The sequence below is a fragment of the Macaca fascicularis genome, chromosome 3 (genome assembly GCF_037993035.2).
Source record: "Macaca fascicularis isolate 582-1 chromosome 3, T2T-MFA8v1.1".
Taxonomy (NCBI): domain Eukaryota; kingdom Metazoa; phylum Chordata; class Mammalia; order Primates; family Cercopithecidae; genus Macaca; species Macaca fascicularis.
The window spans coordinates 199,179,778-199,207,162 of record NC_088377.1 but is presented as its reverse complement, the minus strand read 5'-3'; the positions used below and the strand labels follow the sequence as shown (position 1 = coordinate 199,207,162).

At 55.5% G+C, this 27,385-nt stretch overlaps 1 protein-coding gene across 10 annotated transcripts in view; it reads left to right on the top strand.

Moving 5' to 3' along the window:
- Window positions 1-27,385, top strand: part of PTPRN2 (protein tyrosine phosphatase receptor type N2) — a 1,017,982-nt gene that overhangs the window by 650,803 nt on the left and 339,794 nt on the right. For all 10 annotated transcript variants that reach the window (XM_045387364.2, XM_045387363.2, XM_045387365.2 and 7 more), the window contains one exon: window positions 10,747-10,811. In XM_045387364.2, the coding sequence (XP_045243299.2) occupies window positions 10,747-10,811 (65 nt within the window). The remainder of the gene's footprint in view (window positions 1-10,746; window positions 10,812-27,385) is intronic.

Genomic DNA, 27,385 nt, shown 5'->3' with positions numbered 1-27,385 from the left:
AAGGCAGGCTGCAGGGGTGGAGGCCCTTTCACGGCTCGCGTGGCAGAAGTGCTGGGTGCAGGGGACATCGTCCAGGCTCGGCCTGCGCGGCCCCTCCCAGGCCTGGCCCGGCACCGTGGATGGAAGAGCCAGCCAGCCAGCGCAATTGGGGTCTCTGCAAGATCCAGAGCAGAGAATGAGTTGCTGGACCCACCTGGGCTCGTGGAGACACCGGCAGGTCCCGTGTGTGCCCTGAGGCCAGAACCTGCCGGCTTCACCAGGCGCGCTGTGCTGTGTCCGAGGAGGATGAAGGCGGCTCTGCGGCTGTGGGCCTGAGCTACTGGCCGGCTGGGGACATAGGGGACAGACAGGCTTGGGGAAGTCGGTGAGGTCAGGAATTTGGGTGGAGACACCACTGGACATCCTGGTAGAAGCAGCAAGAAGACAGGTGGGAATATCAGATCTGCAGAAAGGATGGGGCCTGAGGAAAGAAAACAGCTCTGATCATCGAACAGATGCCAGTCAGGGCCTGAGGACTAAACACAGTGCATGGAGGCAGAAGAGGGTGGAAAAGAGAAGCCTGAGGCCCAGCCGGGGACACCCCACACGTGGGTCAGGGATATACTGCCACCGGGGACACGCCACACATGGGTCAGGGAGATGTTGCCACCCAGGACACCCCACATACAGGGGTGGATGTTCCCGTGGTGCCTGGCTGGCCAGTGGCTGCACAGAGCTTTGGCCTGGTCCTCTCCGAGCCCACATTCTTACCCTCGGGCCCCACTGCTTGGTCACAGAGTGCCCCAGATGCTGTCACACCCACCTTGAAGGCTGTTTTATGTTTCATTCTCCCGCCCCCTCGGCTGTCCAAAGTGATTTCAGCACAGATCTGAGCATAAAACACTGGTTCCTGCTCCCACCATCACCAGCCACACTGTGACCCTTGTCTCCTCCCCAAGGGTTTGGGGAAGGACGAGCTTTGGGGGCCGAGGAGGTGTAGGGTCAGCCGAGGACCCTGGGCGCCGTGTGCCGTGGTGGGACTGAGATTAAACACACGTAAATGCACCCCAGCTCCCTCCCGCTCCCAAGGCATCTTGCTCACACAGGAGCAGGCCTTTGGCTGAGAACCACTTCCAAGGAGCAGGGCTGGCTGCCGAGAGGGCTGCAGAAGGCCAGGGCTGTGCGCTGGATGGGACCTGCCTCCAGCCACCATCACAGCCCAACAAAAAAGAGCTGTACATGGCCCGGCTACGGCGCGTCCTCCAGAGGGTTCTTGCAGGTGACGGTGTTGGGACAGCACTCTGAGTGAGGCAGGGGCCTCTCCACAGAAAGGTTCTCTCACCTGTACAGGAAAACCTGCTGTGGGGGGTCCTGGGTGGCCACCATCCCTTCAGGGCCCCTCCCCGTGCACCTCCCTCCAGCTGTGGTGAGGACCCCACCCCCCAACCTGCACCTGCCTCCGGGGCCAGCCTCTCCACCCTCGGAGACGTACCACCCTTGGGGGCACACCTTCCACAGCCCAGTGTCCCATGGGGCCGAGTGACAGCTTCCATGGTGGCTTCCAGACCTTTCCAACAGGTGTCAGGTTGTCAGGATTCCAGACCTTTCCAACAGGTGTCAGGTTGTCAGGATCTCGGGATCTCAGGATTTGCTGAGTGAGAGTCTTTGGTTCTGAAATGAAGACTGAGGAAGCGTCACTGCGTGTGTTTGATGTTAAGACATGTTAGAGATCCCAGAACCAAAGAAATTTAGAGCGGGGCCTTCTCCAGGAAGCTTCAGACCCTGGCGAGCCCCCAGTCTAGAGGGGCTCAGGACACGTGGACCCTGCCTACCCCGCCCCTCTCTAAGGTCTCCCTCAGCCCCCAACCCATCCTCCATGCCACCCATGGTCCTAGGAGAGCAACATGTGCCCCAGTGCCCAGAGGGTGCGTGAAAGGTTCACAGCGTACAGTAGTGAGTGAAAGGCTTTGAGAAGGTTCGCAATTTTTTAATTTTTTTTAGGAGTTTTTAGGTTTGGCCTGAGCGACCAGCAGGCTGTTTCTCAACCTGGTATGAATAAAGACCCCATTTTTTCATAGACAACCTATTAGCACTGAGAGAGCCCAGTCTGGGAGCAGCCACTCCGAGGGAAGGTGGGGACCCTCGTAGGCCTCACGTATGGCCCTGCTAGAGTTCTTTTCAGAAAACGACATGGGGAAAGAGAATGGGCTGAAATAGGAAAGCACGGACATTGCTTATTTTTAAAAGATTCCTTTACAGGAATTGTGATCAGCCCTGCGCCCAGGTGGGCCTCGTGTCAGTCTGCGACAGGGCAGCTCGCCCGGGCCCAGGAGGCCTGTGCACTCCCAGCGGCTCTGTGGCCACCTGGGATACCCAAAAAGGAAAGGAGGTGCGGGCTGGGGTCCGAGCTCCGATCACTGAGTCAGCTTCCTTCAAAGCTCATTCCCCTTCCTCTTCCCAGGAATGACACGCACTTTAAGGAAAGCCCTCGGCTGGGCACCTTGCCGACATGCACGGGGAATCCTGACCGGTGGCTTCCAGTTTCGGGAAGGCTGACCTCAGGGCAGGGGCAGAGTCCTCAGAGGTCCCCAAATTACCCGGAGATGCTGACCCCCTGCACGGGGGCCCTGGGTGGAAAGTGGCAGCGTTGAGGCAGCTTGTTCAGGGTGGCTGTGGCACAGGAGGCAGCTCTTACCCTGGGGGTGTCCTTTCAGCTCGGCCAGAAACCAGGCTCCACCCCATCAGGGAGGAGGACCCTTCCTAAGGAAGCCAGTGGTGCTGTCCAGAAAGCTAGCCAGGCCCCAGGTGCAGCTTCACCCTGGGCCCGGGGGCTCTCCCTGCCCCAGCCTTCTAATGGAGCAAAGCCATTAAGCGATCCCCATTGTAATTAGGTTAGAGAAGAGACCTCTGCACATTCTTTCAGGTTAAAATAACGAGGATAAAGAGAGTAGGCAAAATTATTCCACTGTAGCAGCTTAATTATATGGAATGCTGCATAAATTGTCAAGTGCAAAGAATTAGTCTGATAAATTAAAATACTCATTAAATAGGCTATTGCGGAATTTTGAGAACATTATAGGGTTCCGCTTCTTCAGGTAATTTGCATATCCTTCATCTAGTGAATTTAATTTTAAAGGACTTCTTTTTTGTGTTTGGAAACCCTTTTTGTCTCCCATGAAGATAAAAACGGGCTTTCTCTGTTGTTCTGTGCCTTTATTAAGGCAGCTTCTCCAACTGTCTCCACGCCCTGGCCTGACAGACTCGGGAGGCCCAGAGCTCGGCTCAAAACGTAACTCAGACCTGGCATTTGATGGACATCTGGCTGAAGCAGGCTTTTTCTTTTTTTCCTCCTTCAACATGGTTAGCAGAGACTTAAAACTTGGCTGTGTTGTCATGGAGTTCATAAAAAGGAACAGAAGAACACTGAGAATCAGCAGGCATTTACTCTATACTTAAAAGGAGTGGGTGTGAGTCCTCGGTTAGACATGTGTGGGCAGAAGTCCCGTCAGAGGACGGCGGACTCCCCAGTGCAGATGTGTCAGGATCCGAGGTCAACACGTGTCCCAGTTCCACCAACAGAGTGGAAAAGGGAATCCACGCGGCCGTTTAGGGAAATCCGGTACGGCGTCAAGGATGCAGGAATAACGTCGAGAGGTGTCCAGGGTGGCCTGAGACCCACAGGATGCTGGGGACCACGAGGCATTGTTTTTCCTTTTAGGCATATTTGAGGTTAAAAAAAAAATCTGAAGCGACAAACCACAGGCCTGTGCTGCAGAGGCTGCCTTGTGCAGCGTTCACGGCGCAGGAGGAGGGAACGGCAGCCTCTCTGTGTTTCAGTTCTCTCTGCCAGCGAGAAATCTCAAAGTCAGAAAGTGAACTAGTGAGGACAGGCATCGCCGAAAGGGGCCGGAACACAGGACCCCATGAAGTCAGCTGATGCCCCACAGACGCTGCCTCCTTCCACAGCGCCAAGGGAACACACAGACACCCCCGAAAGCACTCGGCAGTCTCCAAAGAGATTTCCCTGGCAAGAAGCTGGACTCTGGGGACTCTGGGACCGGATTGTGTGTTTTCTGAGACTCCCCGGCACCTGCTCAGGGCACTGTCGGGCTTTCCAGAGGGTGGTGGAGCTTCTTGACGTGAACTGGCAGGTTGCATGTCAGTGCCCAGCACAGCGCTGGGCGGCATCACTCAGCAGACGGTGTGCGAGGCCTCGGGAAGGGAGCAGTGACACCGGGAGCCTGTGGGCGCTGAGAAAGAAGCAGCCTGCGGAGCCCTCACTCCTCCTGCGAAGGAACCGGCCTGTGGGGAAGGAACAGACCCTCTCCTGGGAAACAGAAGAAATCAGGAGAATCCTGGTGACCTTTATGCTGTTGCTGTGGGTGCTGTTGGGGGGCCACAGCGATTCCGCCGTTGGGGGAACACCTTGATAGCTGAGTCACCCGGAGCAGAGTCGTCGAGCGATGCTCCAGCTGATGTTTGACGTTCAGAACACAAGCAGAAGCACTGATCGGAGAGTTAATGGCGCCGGAGACCAGAGCACACTGCAGTCTCAGACACGGAGCAGATACCTTCTCCTTAGGAATGACGGTGGCCCGGTCACAACACATGCAGCAAACAGCTGCCACCACGAGGGCCGTGGATTCGTCGCTTGCTGGGTGCTGAGACCTGGGCCACGCTGGCTCAGAGGCTCCCACGTGGTCCTCACAGCTGCGGGGGAAGTGTGCATGGGAATCCACAGCCTGGACGGGGAGACGGATCGAAGTGTGGGAAGCGCTGGCTCCGGCACTTGGCGTGTGGCAGGAACGTAGCCACTGCCAGCTTCATTACTTTTCAATTACTTTACTCTGTGACTTCGATTTTGACTTACACTGCGGTCTCAGATTAGCTTGAGAATGAAACTGTCCCTTGTACTCTCTTAAAACCTTTCAGTACTTAAAAAAAAAAAAAATAATAATTAATTCAGGTTGTTTGCTTCAATTGCTGATTTAAACGGACTGAACTAAAGTTTAAAAGGCCCGGGGTCAGTTTTGAGAGGCTTGCCAGGCAGCACCAGGGGCGTGCTGGGAGGGTTGTCGGTGGCACATTTGTTTACTTATCCATAAATTTAATTTTCAGCTGTTATTTTAGATTCCAGGAGTACATGTGCAGGCTTGTGATCTGGGCATACTGGTGATGCTGAGGTTTGGGGTACACTTGCTCCCGTCACACAGGTAGTGAGCACGTCCCCCAGAGGGAGTTTCAGCCCTTTCCTCCCGCCTCCCTCTCGCTGCCTCTCACATTCCCTCTTACATTCCCCGGTGTCTGTTGTTCCATCTCTACAGCTGTGAGTACCCGATGTCTGGTCCCCACTTCATGTGAGTGCATGTGGTGGCGTGTGGCTCTCTGACGATGTCTGGTCCCCACTTCCATGTGAACGCATGTGGTGGCGTGTGGCTCTCTGATGTCTGGTCCCCACTTCCATGTGAGTGCGTGTGGTGGCGTGTGGCTCTCTGATGTCTGGTCCCCACTTCCATGTGAGTGCGTGTGGTGGCGTGTGGCTCTCTGATGTCTGGTCCCCACTTCCGTGTAAGAGTATGTGGCGGCATGTGGCTCTCTGATGATGTCTGGTCCCCACTTCCATGTGAGAGCGTGTGGTGGCGTGTGGCTCTCTGATGATGTCTGGTTCCCGCTTCCATGTGAGTGCGTGTGGCTGCGTGTGGGTCTCTGATGATGTCTGGTTCCCGCTTCTGTGTGACAGCGTGTGGTGGCGTGTGGCTCTCTGATGTCTGGTCCCCAGTTCCATGTGAGTGCGTGTGGCGGCGTGTGGCTCTCTGATGTCTGGTCCCCACTTCCATGTGAGTGCGTGTGGCGGCGTGTGGCTCTCTGCTTCTGCATTAATTTGCTTAGGATGGTGGCCCCAAATCGTGTCCTTTGCAGCAGCGTGGATGCATTTGTTGAAGAAAGAACACAGGTCCCTAAGCATCAAAGTGCAGTCACAGACCCTGAAGAACCTTGCCTGTCCTCGAGAGGCTCACAGTCAGCTCGGGAGGCAGCTCTGCCTGGAACTCACCACGATGCCTGTTTCACTGACTTGGAAACCATTTCTCAGCTCAGGTCCAGTGAAGAGCAAACGGTGCCACTGAACCACAGCACATGCTTTGGAATCACCTCAGATGATTTTGTATTTATTGAACAATCTCTCAGACTCATTTATCAGCCTCACTCTTGCATGGGCATCTAAAAGGAGTTTTAGCGATCAACGGGTTAAAGAATTCTGACACGTCACACTCAGAGCCCCTCCACTGAGCGTCTCCACAGCACGATACTGGTCCCCACGTGCTCTCCAGGCCTCCACAGGGCTGGTCCCCACCTGCTCTCCAGGCCTCCGCAGGGCTGGTCCCCACCTGCTCTCCAGGCCGCAGCAGGGTTGATTTCCACGTGCTCTCCAGGCCGCCGCTGGCTGGTCCACATGTGCTCTCCAGGCTGGCCACACAGCATTTCTCATGAGCATTCCACTGTAGCCAAGAAGATCATCCTCTGAGTTACTGTTGGCCACAGCCGACGGCCTTTCTGGAAGTTCTGCTGCCGCGTGTTCCTGGCGTCTTGGGAGGCCCCAGTAGAAAGTGCTCAGGCAGAAACAAGGACTCATTCCCTCCCCAAGGCCTCCAAGGATGTGCCTTGCTGCACTGCCTATTCAGGGCAGCGGGAATTGCCGAGAGTCATCACTGCACTGGCCCATGCTGCCACCCCACTTCAGCTGGGGGAAATGTGCATTTCAGAACCAAGGAAACACGGACAGGAAGGCCCACTTCAGAACCAAGGAAACACGGACAGGAAGGCCCACTTCAGAACCAAGGAAACACGGACAGGAAGGCCCACTTCAGAACCAAGGAAACACGGACAGAAAGGCCCACTTGGGGAATAAACAAAGCACTGTGCCAGCAGCGCGGGGGACCGTTTGCATCCACTCGACAGAACTAGTTTTACTTTTTCAGGAATTTTGTGAGCCCGTTATTCATACAGCCATTGTGAAACACTGAATGATAAAAACACACTTAAATAAACTGTTTTAAGAGCAGAGGCGATCAATACTCAAGCTCACCATTTTATAACTGGTTTTCTACATTTTCATGTCATCAGCGCCCTTGAGATTATTTCTGTCCTCCGTGTCTGCATGGTGGGAACTCTTTCCTGTGCACCTGCAGGTCTGCGTCTGCTTGGTTCGCCCCGCCGTGCCTCATGTTGAAATTCACTCCCCATGTGTGATTGGGCGTCTGGTTGGTTCGCCCCGCCGTGCCTCATGTTGAAATTCACTCCCCATGTGTGATTGGGCGTCTGGTTGGTTCGGCCCCGCCGTGCCTCATGTTGAAATTCACTCCCCACGTGTGACTGGGCGTCTGGTTGGTTCGCCCCGCCGTGCCTCATGTTGAAATTCACTCCCCACGTGTGACTGGGCGTCTGGTTGGTTCGCCCCGCCATGCCTCATGTTGAAATTCACTCCCCACGTGTGACTGGGCGTCTGGTTGGTTCGCCCCGCCGTGCCTCATGTTGAAATTCACTCCCCACGTGTGATTGGGCGTCTGGTTGGTTCGCCCCGCCGTGCCTCATGTTGAAATTCACTCCCCACGTGTGACTGGGCGTCTGGTTGGTTCGCCCCGCCGTGCCTCATGTTGAAATTCACTCCCCACGTGTGATTGGGCGTCTGGTTGGTTCGCCCCGCCGTGCCTCATGTTGAAATTCACTCCCCATGTGTGATTGGGCGTCTGGTTGGTTCGGCCCCGCCTTGCCTCATGTTGAAATTCACTCCCCATGTGTGATTGGGCGTCTGGTTGGTTCGCCCCGCTGTGCCTCATGTTGAAATTCACTCCCCATGTGTGATTGGGCGTCTGGTTGGTTCAGACCTGCCGTGCCTCATGTTGAAATTCAGTCCCCATGTGTGACTCTGCGTCTGCTTGGTTCGGTCCTGCCCTGCCTCGGTTTGAAATTCACTCCCCATGTGTGACTCTGCCTCTGCTTGGTTTGGCCCCGCCCTGCCTCATGTTAAAAATCAGTCCCCATGTGCGACTCTGCGTCTGCTTGGTTCGGCCCTGCCATGCCTCATGTTGAAATTCAGTCCCCATGTGTGACTCTGCGTCTGCTTGGTTCGGTCCTGCCGTGCCTCGGTTTGAAATTCACTCCCCATGTGCGACTCTGCGTCTGGTAGGTTCGACCCCGCCCTGCCTCATGTTGGAATTCGGTCCCCAGGTTGGAGGCACAGCCTGGTGGGAGGCCTTTGGATCATGGGGGAGGGGCGCATGGGGCTGGGCGGATCCCTCCTGAATGGATTCATGCCCTCCCGGGGTGGAGGTCAGCGACTTCTTCTCTCTTCACTCCTGTGAGACCTGACTGTTAACGAGAGCCTGGCCCTCCCTCGCCCCCTCCTGCTGCCTCTCTCCCCATGTGAGCTCTGCACACTGCACGGCTCCCTTCACCTTCCACTGCAGGTGGAAGCAGCCTGGGGCATCCTCAGACGCAGACACCTGTACCATGCTTCTTGTGCAGCCTGCAGTACCGTGAGCCAAAGAAACCTCTTTTGCTTGTACATTGCCCAGCCTCGGGTGTTCCTTTACAGCAACACAAACGGACTAAGACAGCGTCTCTACCCGTTCCCTTTAGTAGTTTCACATGAGCGCAGAAGCCGGCCGCGATGGGAGCATTTACACAGCAGAAATCACCCAGTGTGGCAGTTCACAATCCTGTTGTGCATGGGACAGGCAGCCTGCACACCATGAGCTGTGAGACACACAGGGCCGTGCTGAGGATGGTGAAGAAGGGGGTGTCTCTGAGCACATGTGGGGCCTGAGCTGCCTGGAAAGAGGACTGTGTTCTTGTCAGACTGAGGAGCTCAGAGCATCCTGGCAGGGGACAGAGAACGCCTGAAATGTGCTGAAAAGCCCAATATCTGGACAAGAAGAGTCACCTGGACCTCAGGGCCAGCAAGGCAAGTTCTCCGTGCTTGCAGGGGACACCACTGAAAGGCTTTGAAGGACCACTGAAAGGTCTGGATTTGGAACCAGAGGTCTGGATGTTGAGTCCAAGGATGGACAGACGCCGTTAGACTGACGGCTCGTGACACCCTGGGCAGTGTGGAGAATGGACTAGGGCCGGGCAACCTCTTGGCAACCACAGCCTGCAGGTCAAATCAGACCCACTGTCTGCTGTTGTAAATAAAGTTTTATTGGAACACAGCCACGACCATTCACTTAGGCGTGGCCTGCAGCTGCCTCCACACTGCAAGGCAGGGCTGAGTAGCTAAGACGGAGCCGTGGGCCTGCCGAGCCTGACCCAGTTGCTACCTGCCCTTCATAGGAAAAGGTTGTTCCCCTGTGGATTGGATTTTTCTCATTACTGTGGGCTGGGCTGCCGTTTCCATTCCTGACCCTGACATCAGTGACTGTTCTGCAGCAGTGACCGGGGTGGTTCTCAGGTTGCTTTTGTATTCACTTTCTGTTCCTCAGCCTGCTTAAAAGAGTCCGCTATTACCCACCTGAGGGAAGCTTGCCGATCAGTCAGATGTCTCCTCTGTTTGCAGGAGGACAACAGCACTGATGACCTTACAGCTCTCTTGCCACCCAAGGCTTACGTCCGTGTCCTCCCCTCCCCTCCCCTGGGTTCCCACCCCATCCTAAAGCTTTAAAGGAGCTTTGCTTTAGCACAGTTTTCTGTCTGCCTCGTTCTTTCAGCGCAGTAGGTAATTACTTACATGTAAAAAATAATATGCATTTGCTCGAAGGGAAAAACTTTCCGTAAGACAATGGAGAGGCCGCAAAGGTGGGAAGGGCAGGCTGTGACAGGATCTCGTTCGCGTCCCTCCGAAAGGAATAATTTCATTACCCCAGATTAACATGGGGGTGCTACAATAAGGGGTGAGAGTAATTGATATTTTCCTGCTTCTCATCCTGTGTTAATCACAATCGCAAGGCCTCTTCGTTGGTAGGGTTTGCAGTGAAATTCCGTTTTTTTCTGGTTTTCATCTCCAAAGCGACAAAGGCTTTGTGCAAACGCGTATTTCCACAGAGTCGTAAGCCAAGGTCAATTGCCTTGTGACACCCGTCCTCTCCGTGAAGTGAGGCAGGTGGGTTTGCTGTGTTGGTGCTGGGATTACTGAGGGTTCATTTCCATCTGCTAATTGTTTCCAGAGCTCATTTCCCGTGGTTTGCCATCGAGTGCAATTCGTTCTCTGAACGTCTTCCTCATTCTACATCAGGAGAAAACCAGGGTGAGGCTTTTATGAGAGCTAAATTATTATAGGATGTTCCTGTCAGGGCATGAACAAGAGGCCGCAGAGCAGCTGGTGGTGCCGATGACAGAAATACACACGCTCGGCTTGGCCTTCTGGGGAGTCTTTTTATCAACACCTAATGCTGGTTAATGACACATATTTCCCAGTAATTATACAGCTACGAACGATTACGTAATTTTAAAATAAGACGTTGCAGTTTGCAGAGCGTGTCTACATATTTCTCATCAGTGATTCACAGTAGTCCTGGGGTCCTGGTGGGACATCCCTTTCTAGATGGAACCAAAGACGCACAGTTGAGCTGGCCCGAGGGGGACCCAGTGGTCAGTGGGAAAATGGAGCCTCGTTCAGGTTCTAATTCTGTGCCTGTTCGTGACCCTTCCATTAAGGTAGATGGGTCAAGCAGTCGGTAATTGAATTTTTCAATGGAGAAAAATGCTCAGAGGTGCCCGGAGACTGAGGACCTTTCCAACCTGACCCCTGTGCTTTCTGATTTTTCCTAACAGTTGACAACAAAGACAAACTGGAGGAAACCTCTGGACTGAAAATTCTTCAAACCGGAGTCGGGTCGGTGAGTAACGGGAGGGGTGCCGTCTGCTCTGAGATCGGCGATGCTGTCTGGGTGCTGGTGAGCACCGTGAGAACAGAGGCTGGACCTGCAGGTTAATTCAGCTGAGGTCCTGTTTTCCGGGGAGGACCAGTGGGCTGCGGCAGGAGCATCCTCTGTGGGTGGGAAACGGGGACAAAATGTGCCTGGAGAGTTCAATGATGTCTTAGGGCCTTTGAAGTCGTAATTTAGTATCCCCACAAGAAAAAGCATTAATGGCTAAGAAGAACAGAGAAGCCTTCAGAAAACGTGCACTTCCTCCCCTCTTCAGCTGTTTTGTAGTTGCTAAGTGTGTGAAAATGAATATGGGCTAGAGGGATTCCTCTTTCCTCCTGGGATGCAGTGGGACATGCTTGTATCTTCAATATCAAAGGACGTATATTTGGGAGAGGTGATATAAAACGGGAAATGCTTCCATAATATCATTGAAAATCTATCAAGCCCCCGTGTGTCCAAACCCCACCATGCTGGTGTCAGAGAGGCGTCGGCCAGGCTCCGCCAGCAGCCAGAGCCGCGGGCACCGTCCCCTCACATGACAACTTAATGAACTGCACACAGCGCGCGGACGCGCCTCCTCTGAGGAATGGCGTGTGGCCACTCGTAAGTCAGTGCGGACCGAAACCAATCTGCGCTCTCGCATTTGAGATTTTGGGTTTCACAGCACTCGCCATTAGAGATAATTAACTGTGAAGGAGCGCTTATTTATGAGTGTGCTTGCTACACGGCAGAACCGCCCTCTGCAGAGCCACTTAAAGACAGGCCGCTTCTGTGGGGAAATCTCGTCCTCACCAGGCCCGAGACTCGGGCTCTTGAAATAAGAAGTTGCTTAATTGGCCGCTCTTCCCAAACAGAGGTTCTTGCGCTTCCCATGCAGTGCCTGCTTAAGGATAGCCTGAAGGGCTTGGAAAATGTCTGCCTCTCGGTTAAATGACGGGCAGGGTGTGGGAGAGGACAGCAACCAGTGACCGATGGAAACCGGCCTCACGGCCCGACAGGTGCTCCTGTTCTCGGTGTTTCTTGATGCCTTCCTGGCTCGTGCTGGATGAACGAGGTGTTGGGCAGCCGGTGATGCCCTGGTCTTTCCCAGAAGCTTACTGCGTCTTTAGCACCCAGCAAAGGGTGAGAAAAAAGCCAAGAGTCGGGGGGGCTGCCGAGAGCCACCTGCATCCCACAGAAGGTGCAGTGACTGATGCAGAGGGGCCAAGTGGCCTCGAGGTGGAGTCAGTGGGGGGCGGCTGTGACCCCGTGTCACACCAGCGGCTGTGTGTCTCCTACATGTGGAAGGAGCTGTGGTGTCCTCCTGCCTTTCCTCTCCCTCTGAGCTCATCACGTGGGGTGGTGTTTGGTGCTAAGTCATTCCTACAGGGAAAATGGTGTCCAGGAATTAGGGACAAATCTAGATGGACTCAGGTTAGAGCTGTCTCTGTAATCTGGTCAGAGAACACGTCGAGGCTGGGACCATCTGCTGAACTGTGGAATATTTAGGCCCCGTGAGAAGCGGCTGTGGTGGGCAGGGAGGTGGGTCCTGTGAACATGAAGGAGGCTCTGCCCTGAGAGGGCTGGAGGGGCAGGGGTGGGGGACGGGGAATGGGAGACTCTGGGGTTCATCTGGGAGGTGACCAGTGTGGTGCCTGGTGTCCAGACACACCTTCCTCATTGAACCTGGACTCTGGCCACTCCAGGAAAGCGGCAGGACGTGGTGACAGGCAGAGCCACTGACTGGGCAGCTCCAGCCCAAGTGGCTTCTGCCGTGTGCCTCGCCACACTTTGCCTCTTAAGCATGGAAGGTCAGATGTTATTGTCCACGCACACATGAGCCGGGGGGATAGCACCTCCCTGGCCGCCCACTCAGGACGGAGCTCCTTCCCACACACACTTGGGCCTGGAGGACAGCACCTCCACGGCCACCCTTTCAGGACAGAGCTGCCCTTCCCATACTGGAGGAGCCACAGGGCCTGGACCTGTGGCTGTAGCCTCCCAGCTCCTCCCGTCCTCTGCTGAGCACCTGTGATGTCTGGGCACTCCCCGCTTGGATTGGGGGAGTTTAGTCCTCCCAGCTCCTCCCGTCCTCTGCTGAGCACCTGTGATTTCCAGGCACTCCCCGCTTGGATCGGGGCATCTGGGTTTCATCCTCCCAGCTCTTCCTGTCCTCTGCTGGGTACCTGTGATGTCCGGGCACTCCCCGCTTGGATCAGGGGATCTGAGTTTGGTCCTCCCAGCTCCTCCCATCCTCCGCTGGGTACCTGTGATGTCCAGGCACTCCCCGCTTGGATCAGGGGATCTGAGTTTGGTCCTCCCAGCTCCTCCCATCCTCCGCTGAGCACCTGTGATGTCCGGGCACTCCCCGCTTGGATCAGGGAATCTGAGTTTTGTCCTCCCAGCTCCTCCCATCCTCTGCTGGGTACCTGTGATGTCCAGGCACTCCCCGCTTGTATCAGGGGATCTGAGTTTGGTCCTCCCAGCTCCTCCCGTCCTCCGGTGAACACCTGTGATGTCCAGGCACTCCCCGCTTGGATTGGGGAATCTGGGTTTTGTGCTGTACTTGGTGCTTCCTTTCACTCAGGCCCTTTCTTGACTCTGCAGAGCCGCCCCTCGCCATCTGTTTCACGGTGGCCTCCCGTGGTCTCTGTGCTCACCCCGTGACTCTCCTTCCTCTGTTGTCAAACGGGGGTCATCACAGAACCCGCACCACCGGGTTGTGTGCAGGTTTCTGGGTGGCGGAGTGCGGACGAGTGAGCACTCGTAAACATTCACTGTCATTCTCACCGTGGTCCTGACGCCCCCACAGCATTTGGATTAGGTGGGGGTTGGACCTTCTGGCTCCGCCCACCGTGTCTCAGCACCCTCTGTCACGCCTTCGCCTCTCCCTCCCTCGATGCTACATGACGGATTATTTCCTGAAATTGTTTCCCACGTTCCCTCCTCCTCTGTGTCTAATCTGTTGTAAAACCCAAATGTTGGGTACTTTTCTCTTGGTTACTGTATTTTTCACTTAGAAAAACTTTTTATTTAGTAATTTATCAAATCTGTTCTTTTGCCTTCTACTTTGATTATGTGTTCGATACCATCTTTTATCTTTTCAGTCATTTTAAACCTACTTATTTTACAGTCTCATCCACACCCTCCGGCTGTTTCCTAGTCTTAGGTTTCTACAACTCCTGCTCATCACGTCTGCTGAACGCCTCCTGCGGGTCTGTCCTCTTTCGTGGTTGATGAAGTCTTTCTTTAGAATTGTGAGCTTACCTTCAGCAGGGATTGATGATACTGAAGTGTGAATTTCTATGTGAGAGTTTCTGGATAAGAAGTTTTGCCCTCAGTGTCCCAGCGGATCCACTGTCGTGTCAATTGTCCCCCTGGGAGTTTCTGCGCCATTCAGTGACGTGTGGACCTTGCTCTGGCATGTGCACAGGCCTGGGGTTCCGCCCCCTCCCCACTTCCCCAGCTGGTGGGTGGTCTGTTCCTGGGCTTCAGTCTTGAGGGAGGCAGGTCCTCAAGGTCCTGGGCCTCATGTGGAGCCCCCATCTCCATCCACCCCAAGGCCGCATGGGCTGTGGCTGTCGGAACTCACCCCCCAGCTCTCGGCTTCCACACACTGGGATCCAAGGAAAGGTTCCAAATGTCCAAGAGCCACTTGAGCAGCAGCTCCCGGTCACGCCTGGTTTCGATGGCTCCGTTCTGTGTTGGAATCTGGAGATCCCCTTTCTTCCTGTGCTCGTGGCTTCGTGCTCCTCAGAGCCGATGCCGTGTGTCATGTGGGATTTCGATGTGCGTGTCTGAGGGTCCCTGCTCAGCCTCCGTTTAGTGGGCTGTTCGTTTGCTCATTCCTGGATATTTATACGTGTCAGGCAGGTTTTAAGAACTGAAACTACAGCAGTGAACAAAACAGACAAACCTTCCATCGCGGAGCTCCCATCCCAGGTGGAGCTGGAGCTGCATCGAGGAATAAGGCCCGTCGTTTCCTGAAGGCAGAACCCGGCCGTCACCTGCATTGCTTTCTGCACTCACTCGGGCGACCGCCATCTCTTCCCTTCACGTCGACCAGCTCCTCCTCTGTCAGTTCTACAGCTCGGACTCTCCAGGGCCTGGATCCCTCCTCCTTTCTGCCCGTGCTCTCTCCTGCGGGGAACTCACCTGGGCCCTGGCTTTTTATATCATGTGTTTGGTGATGATCCCCAGCTTCACCGTGTCTCCAGCCCTGACCCGTTCACCGAGCAACAGACGTGTGTGGCCACAGGCCGCCTCCGTTTCTCTCCTGGGAGATCCGCAGGGGAGACTCACACTTAATGTGGACCACGCAGGGCTCTTGAGCTTCCTGCCAGAGCCTGTTTCTCCCCCTAGGTTTTCTCATCTCTTATTGGAAATGGCATCACTTTTCCTTGTGAAGCTCTGTCTAGGAAGTAGATTGATTCAATGCATGGAAATCTGAATTGCTGCTCAGATTATCTGTGAAGTGGACTATTTAACTCTAGAAAGAATTGGCCTGTGCCCACCCCCGATGCCCACCCATCTCATGTGTGGGCAGGGAGGTTCTGCCTAGACTTGGGCTGATGGGCTTCCTGCGGGGGACCGTGGGGGCCGAGGGCAGGAGCAGGAGCTCACCTGCACGGCACCACGCCTCTGCTTCCATCCACGTCCGACCTGTGTCCTCTGTGGCCCCTGAGCAAGCAGAGGATGGACCTTGCCATTCCCGGGGCAGAGGCTCCATCATCCCTGGGACCAAAAATGATGAAACCCTAGAGTAATGTTTATTTTACCCACTGGTTACAATCTGGCCACAAGGAGCTCATCCACCCTGACCTGCCTGTCTTCCTGGCCATCTCCAGATATTCCCTCGTTCCACTAAATGCTGGAGACCAGCTCCTGGAGCGCCATCCTTCTCCACGTGGCCATTTTACATTTCAAAAGAGAGTTCTTCTCGAGCTCTTGACTCCATGGACGTCGTGCCCAGCAGGCCCTCAAGCCCAGCGTCTGTGCCTCCCGCTTCATCCCTGCCCGTCTCCGTCGGGAGGCTGCCCCCGGGAGAGGGAAGGAGGTTTGTATATTTGGAGTAGATTTGCGGTGGTGAAAATGGGAGAAAGGGGTACAAGTTGAGAAATTATTTAAAAGCTAATGACTTTTTTTCTAATTTGAGTTGCCTTATTCAGTGTTAAGCCTGAATTTGACGGTTCCGATTTTTAAAATGTATTTAAAATTCTTCTAATCCCTGACTCTGGAATATAAAGCAGAGTTTGATTACAGAAATCTAATAGCATTTACAAAATCTCTCCCCTGCACTTGCATTTAACGCACGTGATGACAGATAGTGGAATTAAAACCTTTTAAGCCAAATGGAAATATCTCAAAACAAAATTTAAAGGAAATGAACAGATTACAGTGCAGATACACACCCCTCATAGATGGGTGGCATTTTGATGTACTTCAAAATCTAATTTCTGAAATCTTGAAAAGTGTTTGCATTTTATTCAAATTAATAAAGCCATGTTTTTTTCCAAAGGAGAGTGATAATCACCAAAAAGCAAAACTCAAAAGTTTGGAAGAAAAATAATCTGGATAAAGGCAGATGCGTGGCTACAGCCTTCTCAGTTGTATCCAGAGTTAGGGGTGTGTTCTGGTTTCTTAGCATCGTGATAGACAGAGCAGAGAGGTGCCATACCCAGCGTTCTGGCTTCTAAGCGTCGTGATAGAGCAGAGAGGTGCCCTGCCCAGCGTTCTAGCTTCTAAGCGTCGTGATAGAGCAGAGAGGTGCCCTGCCCAGCGTTCTAGCTTCTAAGCGTCGTGATAGAGCAGAGAGGTGCCATACCCAGCGTTCTGGCTTCTAAGCGTCGTGATAGAGCAGAGAGGTGCCCTGCCCAGCGTTCTGGCTTCTAAGCGTCGTGATAGAGCAGAGAGGTGCCCTGCCCAGCGTTCTGGCTTCTAAGCGTCGTGATAGAGCAGAGAGGTGCCCTGCCCAGCGTTCTGGCTTCTAAGCGTCGTGATAGAGCAGAGAGGAGCCACACCCAGCGTGTCAGTGACAAGTGGCCAACCCCAAGTCTCAGCAGGGCCCCTGCGGGCTCAGAGTGTGAACAGGAGGGATCTGAGCAGCAGCTGAGGGGAGGAGCTGCTCAGACTGGGGGCTGCCGGGGTGGCAAAGAGCCCCCCATCTCTGCCGAGGGAGCCTTCTCTCTGTTCAGTGTGGGCTGAGGTCAGAGGTCGTAAGATGGTTCTTCAGGGAGCCCCGGGGGCTCCGAGGCAGTTGGGTGCTCAGCTCACGCCACCCTCACACTCCGGTTCAGCAAGCGCCAAGCTTCTGCTGCTGCTCATTGGGCTTCTGGGTGAAACTTTCTTCCAAGAAAGGATTCTGTAGCTAAGAATATGTGGATCCCAAAAGTCCCTTAAAAGTCTATGAACCTATGGTCATGCATCCACCCCGTGAATAATGTGAATTTGCCGTGTGATGTGTGTTACCTGGGGTAGGGGGCGGGGGGTAAGAATCCACCATGTGAATAATGTAAATTTGCCGTGTGATGTGTGTTACCTGGGGTAGGGGGCGGGGGGTAAGAATCCACCATGTGAATAATGTAAATTTGCCGTGTGATGTGTGTTACCTGGGGTGGGGGGCGGGGGATAAGAATCCACCCCGTGAATAATGTGAATTTCCTGTGTGATGTGTGTTGCCTGGGGTGGGGGGCGGGGGGTGAGAATCCACCCCGTGAATAATGTGAATTTTCCGTGTGATGTGTGTTACCTGGGGTGGGGGGTGGGGGGGGGTAAAAATCCAACCCATGAATAATGTGAATTTGCCATGTGATGTGTGTTACCTGGGGTGGGGGGCGGGGGGTGAGAATCCACCCCGTGAATAATGTGAATTTCCAGTGTGATGTGTGTTACCTGGGGTGGGGGCTGGGGGGTGGGGAGTGCGGATGCTCAGCACTTACCACAGGGAGCAAGCAGTGGGGCAGAACTGAGACGCATGATGGATGTGTTTGAAACCAGCTTCGTTTCCTGCCCCCGCTTCCATCCTGTCATTTCCTGTCTGTGGAAAGAGGTTTGCTACTGTACACAGCTCCTACCCAGTTCCTTGGGGATTACCAAGAGGAACTTGGACATTGAATGCACACTTTGGCCAAGTCAATAGCAGGAACATATCAGCCGTGGTGGCCCAACATGGCCATGCACCTTCTCCCTGGGCTCTTGTGAAGATGCAGATTTCCTGCCCACCTCACCAGATGCCTGGTTCTACACACCCAAGCGTGACCCAGGAGAGGACAGGACAGAGGGGGGCCTTTGCCCACAGGTAAACAGAGCTGGAGTGAGGAGGTGGGGAGGTGGGGAGGAGCTGCCCCTGCTTGTCAGGGTAACAGCTCTTGCTCTGCAGTGCCCAGCAGCACGACTCTGCCTTTTCAGGCACATTAGATGTTTCAGGTGGGTCCAGGTGGGTGGATAAGGCTGTTGGCTGGAAGAAATGCTATTTGGGAGATGCCAACAGGTAAGGAGGAGAGTTGCAAGCAGACCACTCGCAAAGGGCTCTCCAGCCAAAATGATTTGTGTGAGACCAGAAGCCCTGTAGTGCTGGGGGCAGGTGAAATGTCACAGCTACAATGGGGTGAGAAATCTGTAGATGTTCCAATCACCTCCTAAGTCTAAAGTCCTATTTTTTTTTTTCTTGAGATGGAGTCTTGCTCTGTTGCCCAGGCTGGAGTGTAGTGACGTGATCTCGGCTCACTGCAAACTCCTCTTCCCGGGTTCACGCCGTTCTCCTGCCTCAGCCTCCAGAGTAGCTGGGACTACAGGCACCTGCCACCACGCCTGGATAATTTTTTCTATTTTTTAGTAGAGACGGGGTTTCACCGTGTTAGCCAGGATGGCCTCGATCTCCTGACCTCGTGATCCACCCACCTCGGCCTCCCAAAGTACTGGGATTACAGGCGTGAGCCACTGCGCCCAGCCTAAAGTCCTATTTTTAAGATTAGTACTGAAGGTTGCTTATGAACAACAGTTTTGGTTTTATAAATAAAAACCGTATGTGATGAAACTCATATACATACACTCTGTGGGAGGCAGGGTGAATAAGTCTGACTCTTTAGAAGGCAGGACAGCAGGGGTCACATGCGAACCAATAAACAAAAACTGTTCCCTTTTGGCTCGGTAATCAAACTCCCAGAAATTCATCCTAGGAAGACACTCCACCCAGCAAGGAAGTCAGAAAAACAAAACCTTCACCAAAAAAAAAAAAAAAAAAAAAAAAACTGACTTAAAATATAAAACGATAGCAAGGCAACTCATCATAACAGTCAAATAAATCAAGTTCTGTGATTTCATTAAAAATTTTGAAAACTCTAAACTTAAAGGCAGCTGTGTAAACACATGTGTGCACAGAGATGTTAGAAGCCCATGTACATAATGGGCGAATAAGAGAGCAGCTCTTATGGGGCTGATGGTGGCAGCAGAAGAATGACGAGGCTCGTAATTGGGAAAGGAGAGCTTCATTCCTCATAAAGAACTGCATCCTGCAGGGCAGCCATCCTGACCGGCTGGGAAGCGTAGCCTCCGGCCAGAAGCCAGAAACAGGAACTTCTAGTGAGAGGCAAAGGGAACGGGAATTTTTGCTGAGCGGGTGGCTAAGTATACATATTCCGCAGGTTATGGGAGGAACTGTGAATATTCATGAAGAGGAGACACGGGCATGCATAGTCAGCTAACGTGTGCAAAATGCATCCCATGTTCACTGGGGGATGGAGGCTTAACATGTAAACAGATTACAGTTAGGCATTCTGCATCAAAAGGCGAAGCAGGGGACATGAAGGCCCTCCCTGTGCAGCCTCCACATACCAGCCAGAGGCACTCCGTGAACGGGGTTTCTTATGAGGAAGGAATGCTGATTTGTTGTTGGGTCGAAACCGTGAAAGGAAGAGCGGCTTCAGGCACTTGGTGGATATCAGGGACGGAGTCTTTGAAAAGGGCTGGTTTCTGTTCAGCCCTCAGAGAAGGAAGCCTGGTGGTGATTAGTTGAGAGGGGGGTGGTGACCATGCGGGTCTGAACCCAGGGAAGGAAGCCTGGTGGTCATTAGCGATGGCAGCAGGTAACGAGGTGGGTCTGACTTTCATCCTGTCATGGTCCCAACTCAGTTTTAAGGTTTCTCTGGGGTCCTCTTGGTCAAGAGTGGGTCATTCCATCAGTGGGGGCTTTGGATTTTATTTTTCTCAGTGGAATTGGAAGTGAGTTTTTTCCTTTGTCCAAAAGTTTTTACATCATTTCTGACTTCTTATTTTGAAACCATTTTAGATTCACAGGGAATTGCAAAGTTATAACGGAGAAGTCTCATGTATCCCTTACCCAGCGAGGTTTCCCCTGGTGGTTATGTCTGGGTAATTATAAAAACCAATTATGGCAAAACAAGGAGATTGAGATTGGAACAATGTGTGTGTCTAGTTCTATCCCATTTTACCTTTAGTACCACTTTTTACAATCTAAATAAAGAGAAAATATGTAACCAAAGCAAAGGTGCTTACACACACATTAGCAAACGTGGGGACCTGAGGGGAGCAGCCACTGTTGGGGACATGGGCGGCCTCTGTGACCTGTTGACTGTGGTCGCCATGCGGAACGCTCACAATAACCAAAGTCATCAGACATCCGTGAAGATTCTGCGTGGCACGGTGCTGCGCATAGGCCAGGACATGGTAAAGGTTTAAAATCACTGCTGGACTTTAGATGAGGGCCTGTGTTTGGGGATTCAAGAGAAGGGACAGTAGATGTGGGTGGGGGGTGCAGGATGGGCTGGTGGGGCAGACAGCCTGGCCACACGTTCCTGACAGGGCCCCTGGAGCCGGAGCAGCTCCCACGAGGAAGAGAAGCTCCCATGGTCAGAGGTAGGTTTGTCAGAATGCAGCAAGAGCAGTGGGTTCAGGAGTATCTGAAGAGCACAGCTCCTGAGGCTCCAGGCAGTGAACCTAAAAAGCCTGAGGTGTCAGAGTTCACAGGCCTTCTTGGTTAAGGTGACTGATCTGAGCTTGCAAAGGTAACAGTGTGTTTGATGGCAATGCTGGGTCACATCATGGATAGAAGCCTGGGGGGACCACTGGACCCTACATCTCACTCTGAAGCTCGTCCCTAGTGCCAGCTCAGCCTAAAGAACCCAGCTGCGGTGACTGGGGCGTAACACTCCAGTAACCTCAGACCCTCTCTGAGCCCAAGTAAAACTAGGACTCTCGTTCCAGAAACACTCACTTCCACCTCACAAGACAGTGAGAGTCTCAGGGAACCTGTGAAATCCCAGCCCAGAAGCCCAAGAGCAAGCGGGTACTGGGGGAAGCGAGTGCTGGGGGAGCGGGTACTGGGGGAAGCAGGTTCTAGGGGGAGCGGGTACTGGGGGAGTGGGTACCGGGGGAACGGGTACCGGGGGAGCGGGTACTGGGGGAAGCGAGTGCTGGGGGAGCAGGTACTGGGGGGAGCGGGTACTGGGGGAGTGGGTACTGGGGGAAGCGAGTGCTGGGGGAGCAGGTACTGGGGGGAGCGGGTACTGGGGGGAGCGAGTGCTGGGGGAGTGGGTACTGGGGGAGCGGGTACTGGGGGGAGTGGGTACTGGGGGAGCAGGTACTGGGGGGAGCGACTGCTGGGGGAGTGGGTACTGGGGGAGCGGGTACTGGGGGGAGCGGGTACTGGGGGAGCGGGTACTGGGGGGAGCGAGTGCTGGGGGAGCGGGTACTGGGGGAAGCGAGTGCTGGGGGAGCAGGTACTGGGGGGAGCGGGTACTGGGGGAGCGGGTACTGGGGGAAGTGAGTGCTGGGGGAGCGGGTACTGGGGGGAGCGAGTGCTGGGGGAGCAGGTACTGGGGGGAGCGAGTGCTGGGGGAGCGGGTACTGGGGGGAGCGGGTACTGGGGGAGCGGGTACTGGGGGAAGTGAGTGCTGGGGGAGCGGGTACTGGGGGGAGCGAGTGCTGGGGGAGCGGGTACTGGGGGGAGCGAGTGCTGGGGGAGTGGGTACTGGGGGGAGCGGGTACTGGGGGAAGTGAGTGCTGGGGGAGCGGGTACTGGGGGAGCGAGTGCTGGGGGAGTGGGTACTGGGGGAGCGGGTACTGGGGGAGCGGGTACTGGGGGAAGTGAGTGCTGGGGGGAGCGGGTACTGGGGGAAGCGAGTGCTGGGGGAGCAGGTACTGGGGGAGCGGGTACTGGGGGAAGTGAGTGCTGGGGGGAGCGGGTACTGGGGGAAGCGAGTGCTGGGGGAGCAGGTACTGGGGGGAGCGGGTACTGGGGGAAGTGGGTACTGGGGGAGCGGGTACTGGGGGGAGCGGGTACTGGGGGGAGCGAGTGCTGCGGGAGCGGGTACTGGGGGAAGTGGGTACTGGGGGAAGTGAGTGCTGGGGGAGCGGGTACTGGGGGGAGCGAGTGCTGGGGGAGTGGGTACTGGGGGAGCGGGTACTGGGGGAAGTGAGTGCTGGGGGAGTGGGTACTGGGGGAGCGGGTACTGGGGGGAGCGAGTGCTGGGGGAGCGGGTACTGGGGGGAGCGGGTACTGGGGGAAGTGAGTGCTGGGGGGAGCGAGTACTGGGGGAGTGGGTACTGGGGGAAGTGGGTACTGGGGGAAGCGAGTGCTGGGGGAGCAGGTACTGGGGGGAGCGGGTACTGGGGGAAGTGAGTGCTGGGGGAGCGGGTACTGGGGGGAGCGAGTGCTGGGGGAGTGGGTACTGGGGGAAGTGGGTACTGGGGGGAGCGGGTACTGGGGGGAGCGGGTACTGGGGGAAGTGAGTGCTGGGGGAGCGGGTACTGGGGGGAGCGGGTACTGGGGGAGTGGGTACTGGGGGAGTGGGTACTGGGGGAAGTGGGTACTGGGGGGAGCGGGTACTGGGGGGAGCGGGTACTGGGGGAAGTGAGTGCTGGGGGAGCGGGTACTGGGGGGAGCGGGTACTGGGGGGAGCGGGTACTGGGGGGAGCGGGTACTGGGGGAAGTGAGTGCTGGGGGAGCGGGTACTGGGGGAAGCGAGTGCTGGGGGAGCAGGTACTGGGGGGAGCGGGTACTGGGGGAGCGGGTACTGGGGGAAGTGAGTGCTGGGGGAGTGGGTACTGGGGGGAGCGAGTGCTGGGGGAGCAGGTACTGGGGGGAGCGAGTGCTGGGGGAGCGGGTACTGGGGGGAGCGGGTACTGGGGGAGCGGGTACTGGGGGAAGTGAGTGCTGGGGGAGCGGGTACTGGGGGGAGCGAGTGCTGGGGGAGCAGGTACTGGGGGGAGTGAGTGCTGGGGGAAGTGGGTACTGGGGGGAGCGGGTACTGGGGGAAGTGAGTGCTGGGGGAGCGGGTACTGGGGGAGCGAGTGCTGGGGGAGTGGGTACTGGGGGAGCGGGTACTGGGGGAGCGGGTACTGGGGGAAGTGAGTGCTGGGGGGAGCGGGTACTGGGGGAAGCGAGTGCTGGGGGAGCAGGTACTGGGGGGAGCGGGTACTGGGGGAAGTGAGTGCTGGGGGAGCGGGTACTGGGGGAAGCGAGTGCTGGGGGAGCAGGTACTGGGGGGAGCGGGTACTGGGGGAGCGGGTACTGGGGGAAGTGAGTGCTGGGGGAGCGGGTACTGGGGGGAGCGAGTGCTGGGGGAGCAGGTACTGGGGGGAGCGAGTGCTGGGGGAGCGGGTACTGGGGGGAGCGGGTACTGGGGGAGCGGGTACTGGGGGAAGTGAGTGCTGGGGGAGCGGGTACTGGGGGGAGCGAGTGCTGGGGGAGCGGGTACTGGGGGGAGTGAGTGCTGGGGGAGTGGGTACTGGGGGGAGCGGGTACTGGGGGAAGTGAGTGCTGGGGGAGCGGGTACTGGGGGAGCGAGTGCTGGGGGAGTGGGTACTGGGGGAGCGGGTACTGGGGGAGCGGGTACTGGGGGAAGTGAGTGCTGGGGGGAGCGGGTACTGGGGGAAGCGAGTGCTGGGGGAGCAGGTACTGGGGGAGCGGGTACTGGGGGAAGTGAGTGCTGGGGGGAGCGGGTACTGGGGGAAGCGAGTGCTGGGGGAGCAGGTACTGGGGGGAGCGGGTACTGGGGGAAGTGGGTACTGGGGGAGCGGGTACTGGGGGAAGTGGGTACTGGGGGAGCGGGTACTGGGGAAGTGGGTACTGGGGAAGTGGGTACTGGGGGAAGTGGGTACTGGGGGAGTGGGTACTGGGGGAAGTGAGTACTGGGGGAGCGGGTACTGGGGGGAGCGAGTACTGGGGGAGTGGGTACTGGGGGGAGCGGGTACTGGGGAAGTGGGTACTGGGGGGAGCGAGTGCTGGGGGAGCGGGTACTGGGGGAGCAGGTATTGGGGGGAGCGGGTACTGGGGGGAGCGGGTACTGGGGGGAGCGGGTACTGGGGGAGCGGGTACTGGGGGGAGCGGGTACTGGGGGAGCGGGTACTGGGGGAAGTGGGTACTGGAGGAGCGGGTACTGGGGGGAGCGGGTACTGGGGGGAGTGGGTACTGGGGGGAGCGGGTACTGGGGGGAGTGGGTACTGGGGGGAGCGGGTACTGGGGGGAGTGGGTACTGGGGGGAGCGGGTACTGGGGGGAGCGGGTACTGGAGGAGCGGGTACTGGGGGAAGTGGGTACTGGAGGAGCGGGTACTGGGGGAAGTGGGTACTGGAGGAGCGGGTACTGGGGGGAGCGGGTACTGGGGGGAGCGGGTACTGGGGGGAGTGGGTACTGGGGGGAGCGGGTACTGGGGGGAGTGGGTACTGGGGGGAGCGGGTACTGGAGGAGCGGGTACTGGGGGAAGTGGGTACTGGAGGAGCGGGTACTGGGGGAAGTGGGTACTGGAGGAGCGGGTACTGGGGGGAGCGGGTACTGGGGGGAGTGGGCATCTTTGTCATTTCCTGCACCATCACTTTATTTTATTCTAATATGCATTACTTGACAGACGGTTTTCTCCTAAATGCAAAAGTGCCTCAGTCCTAAGAAAAGGCTGTTTACTGGTAAATATTCCTAATTTGCATCTGAAAAGGGAAATCTGCACAAAATTGCATTAAAATATTTGCATCAGCCCAGCCCAAGCAGCTCTACATTCAGCCCATCTGAGGACCCCAGACGAGCTGGTTGGTGGGAGGTCGAAGGTCAGGAGCAACCCCTTATCTGGTTTGGCTCTGTGACGAGGACCTCGAAGGCCCCAGGACAGGCCCGCCGTGGGCCTGGCTCCGTGATGAGGACCTCGAAGGCCCCAGGACAGGCCCGCTGTGGGCCTGGCTCCGTGACGAGGACCTCGATGGCCCCGGGGCAGCCCCACTGTGGTGGGCTCAGATGCACCCCACCAGCCTGCTTGCTGCTTACTGCTCTTCTCACTCTTTTTCTGTTTCTCAAAAGTGAAGAAAAACACAAAACTATGTATTTTCGATATAATTAACTGCAGTTGACATATTGACAAATAGGAGTTCATTATGAAACAGCGTCTTTTCCTCCTGGAATTATGAATGGCACACAGGCTTCCACGCTGCGCTGGCTCACGGATGCCTTCTCAATACTTTCTGTAGAGGCAGGAGAGGTGCTGTGTGATGTGGCAGTTGCCATAGCAACACATTCAATTTTTATTCAATATCAGAGTAAATAGTCACGTAAGATGAAATAAGTCATGTCTGCCTGTGGCAACAGCAGTCCCTGCTTCTCGACATGCCTCCCTCCCTCCCTGTGCCCTTTTCTAACATTTTCAGCTGTATTTTTATAAAAATATGCATAATATAGATTTCAGTCGCAGGGACATGGCTTATTGTCTAAGGTGGGGACTTCGTGATGTCTCCCGCTGAAGAAACAGAGGCCTGCCTTGGGCCCGGGTCTTAGTAGACAGCAAGATTGTTCCTGTAGGTTCCCTAGGGAGCCTGGCTCGTGTGGGACCAGAAGTTCATTTTTATTTAAACAACTGAACTCTAGGGATGCTCGTAAGATCCCTCAGTGTATAAGAATCCAGAAACCCCTTTCAGTGGACCAACCCATCAGACCTGGAGTTGCTTAAAGAGAATGAAGAAAATTAACAGGATCCTGTACCCCCCAGAGCTCCTGCTGCAGCTTTCTCAGAACAGCACAGTGGCAGCAATGGTTATGTGATGCTTCCTTCCGGGGTCTGTTCCACACTTCACATGGGTGTCACCTCCCTTGTCCCCAAGAGGCAACACATTTCACAGAGGGGAGACCGAAGCAGGAGAAGTGACACGGCAGAACTGGCAGCCTGAGCCAGCCCCAGGCAGCCGGACTCGGGCCAGGTCGCACTCCCTACACCAAACCCCACGTCAAATTAAGTTCCTTTTCTCATTGCGATTCCTGAAAGCTGAAATTTCCTTAGCTACATCCATAGCACATTCACAGCTGGTATACTCCATGAATGTGAAACTTTTACCTGGCAAAGTTCATGAGCTACAAGTGGGAAACCTTCATTTTCAACCCTGGAATTGTCCAGCTAGGGCCATGGATGCTGATTACCTGGGCCCAGAGGTGTGTCTGTCAGGAGAAACTCTCCTGTTGGGGCCAGCAGGAGGAACTTAGCTTGTTTCCAGCATCAGGCAGGTGCATCTGCAACCCATCAGGGACCCTCCTTCTGAAAGCCCATGCCCTTCTACTCAGGTGCCTTTCTCCTGAGGTGGGCATCAGGTGCCCTGGAGAGGCTAGGCCTGGGTGGCGGCCAGGATGCCTTGTGTCCGATGCCCCCAGCCCAGGCCCACCTGGGCACTGTGGAGTGGAGGAACATGCTGCAGCCTTGCTCCTGAGACAGTGAACATGGAGCCAAGCCCACCTCAGTGGGGGCTGTTGCTCCAGCATCGAGACCGCCCTGGCATCACATTTTCCATAATCACGTATCAGGGCAGCCACCGAGCATCCAGGCCAACTCAGGTTCCCCTTTTGCCTGAGCCAGTGGCCTCAGGCTGCTACTCTGTGTGGGGAAGAAAAAGCAGTGTCTCCTCTGTTCTTCTGAGTTCCTAGGCGGGGTGGACTCCTGTAACAAAAAACAGATTCACAAGAGATAAACAAGCCGAAGTGGGTTCTCCTGTGCCCGTCCTGCGTACATGAGCCATACCCAGAGAAACGGGTCAATCACAAGGAGGTGCGTAGACTCAGGCTTCATCTGCTGAGACAGAGCCGGAAGAGCAAGGAGGAGGTGATAGGGTGTGTCTGTGTCCCCACCCAAATCTCATCTCGAATTGTAGCTCCCACAGTTGCCACGTGTTGTGGGAGGGAGCTGGTGGGAGGTCACTGAATCATGGGGGCCGGTCTCTCCTGTGCTGTTCTCGTGATAGTGAATGAGTCTCCTGAGATCTGACGGTTTGTAGAGGGCCGTTTCCCTGCACGTGCTCTCTCTTGTCTGCCACCCTGTGAGATGTGCCTCTGACCTTGTGAGGCCTCCCCAAAACCACGTGGAACCGTGAGTCCATTAAACCTCTTTCTTTCCTAAATTGCCCAGTCTCCACTGTGTCTTTATCAGCAGCATGAAAACAGACTAACACAGGGGGGACCCGAGAAGCTGGTCAGGGAGGGCAAGGCCTGTCATGCACCCTCAGTCAAGCCCTCTGCATTGATGGGGTTTCCAGCGACGAGAGCCATCCTCTTCCAGGTGCAGAGAGGAGACACCCTTAGAA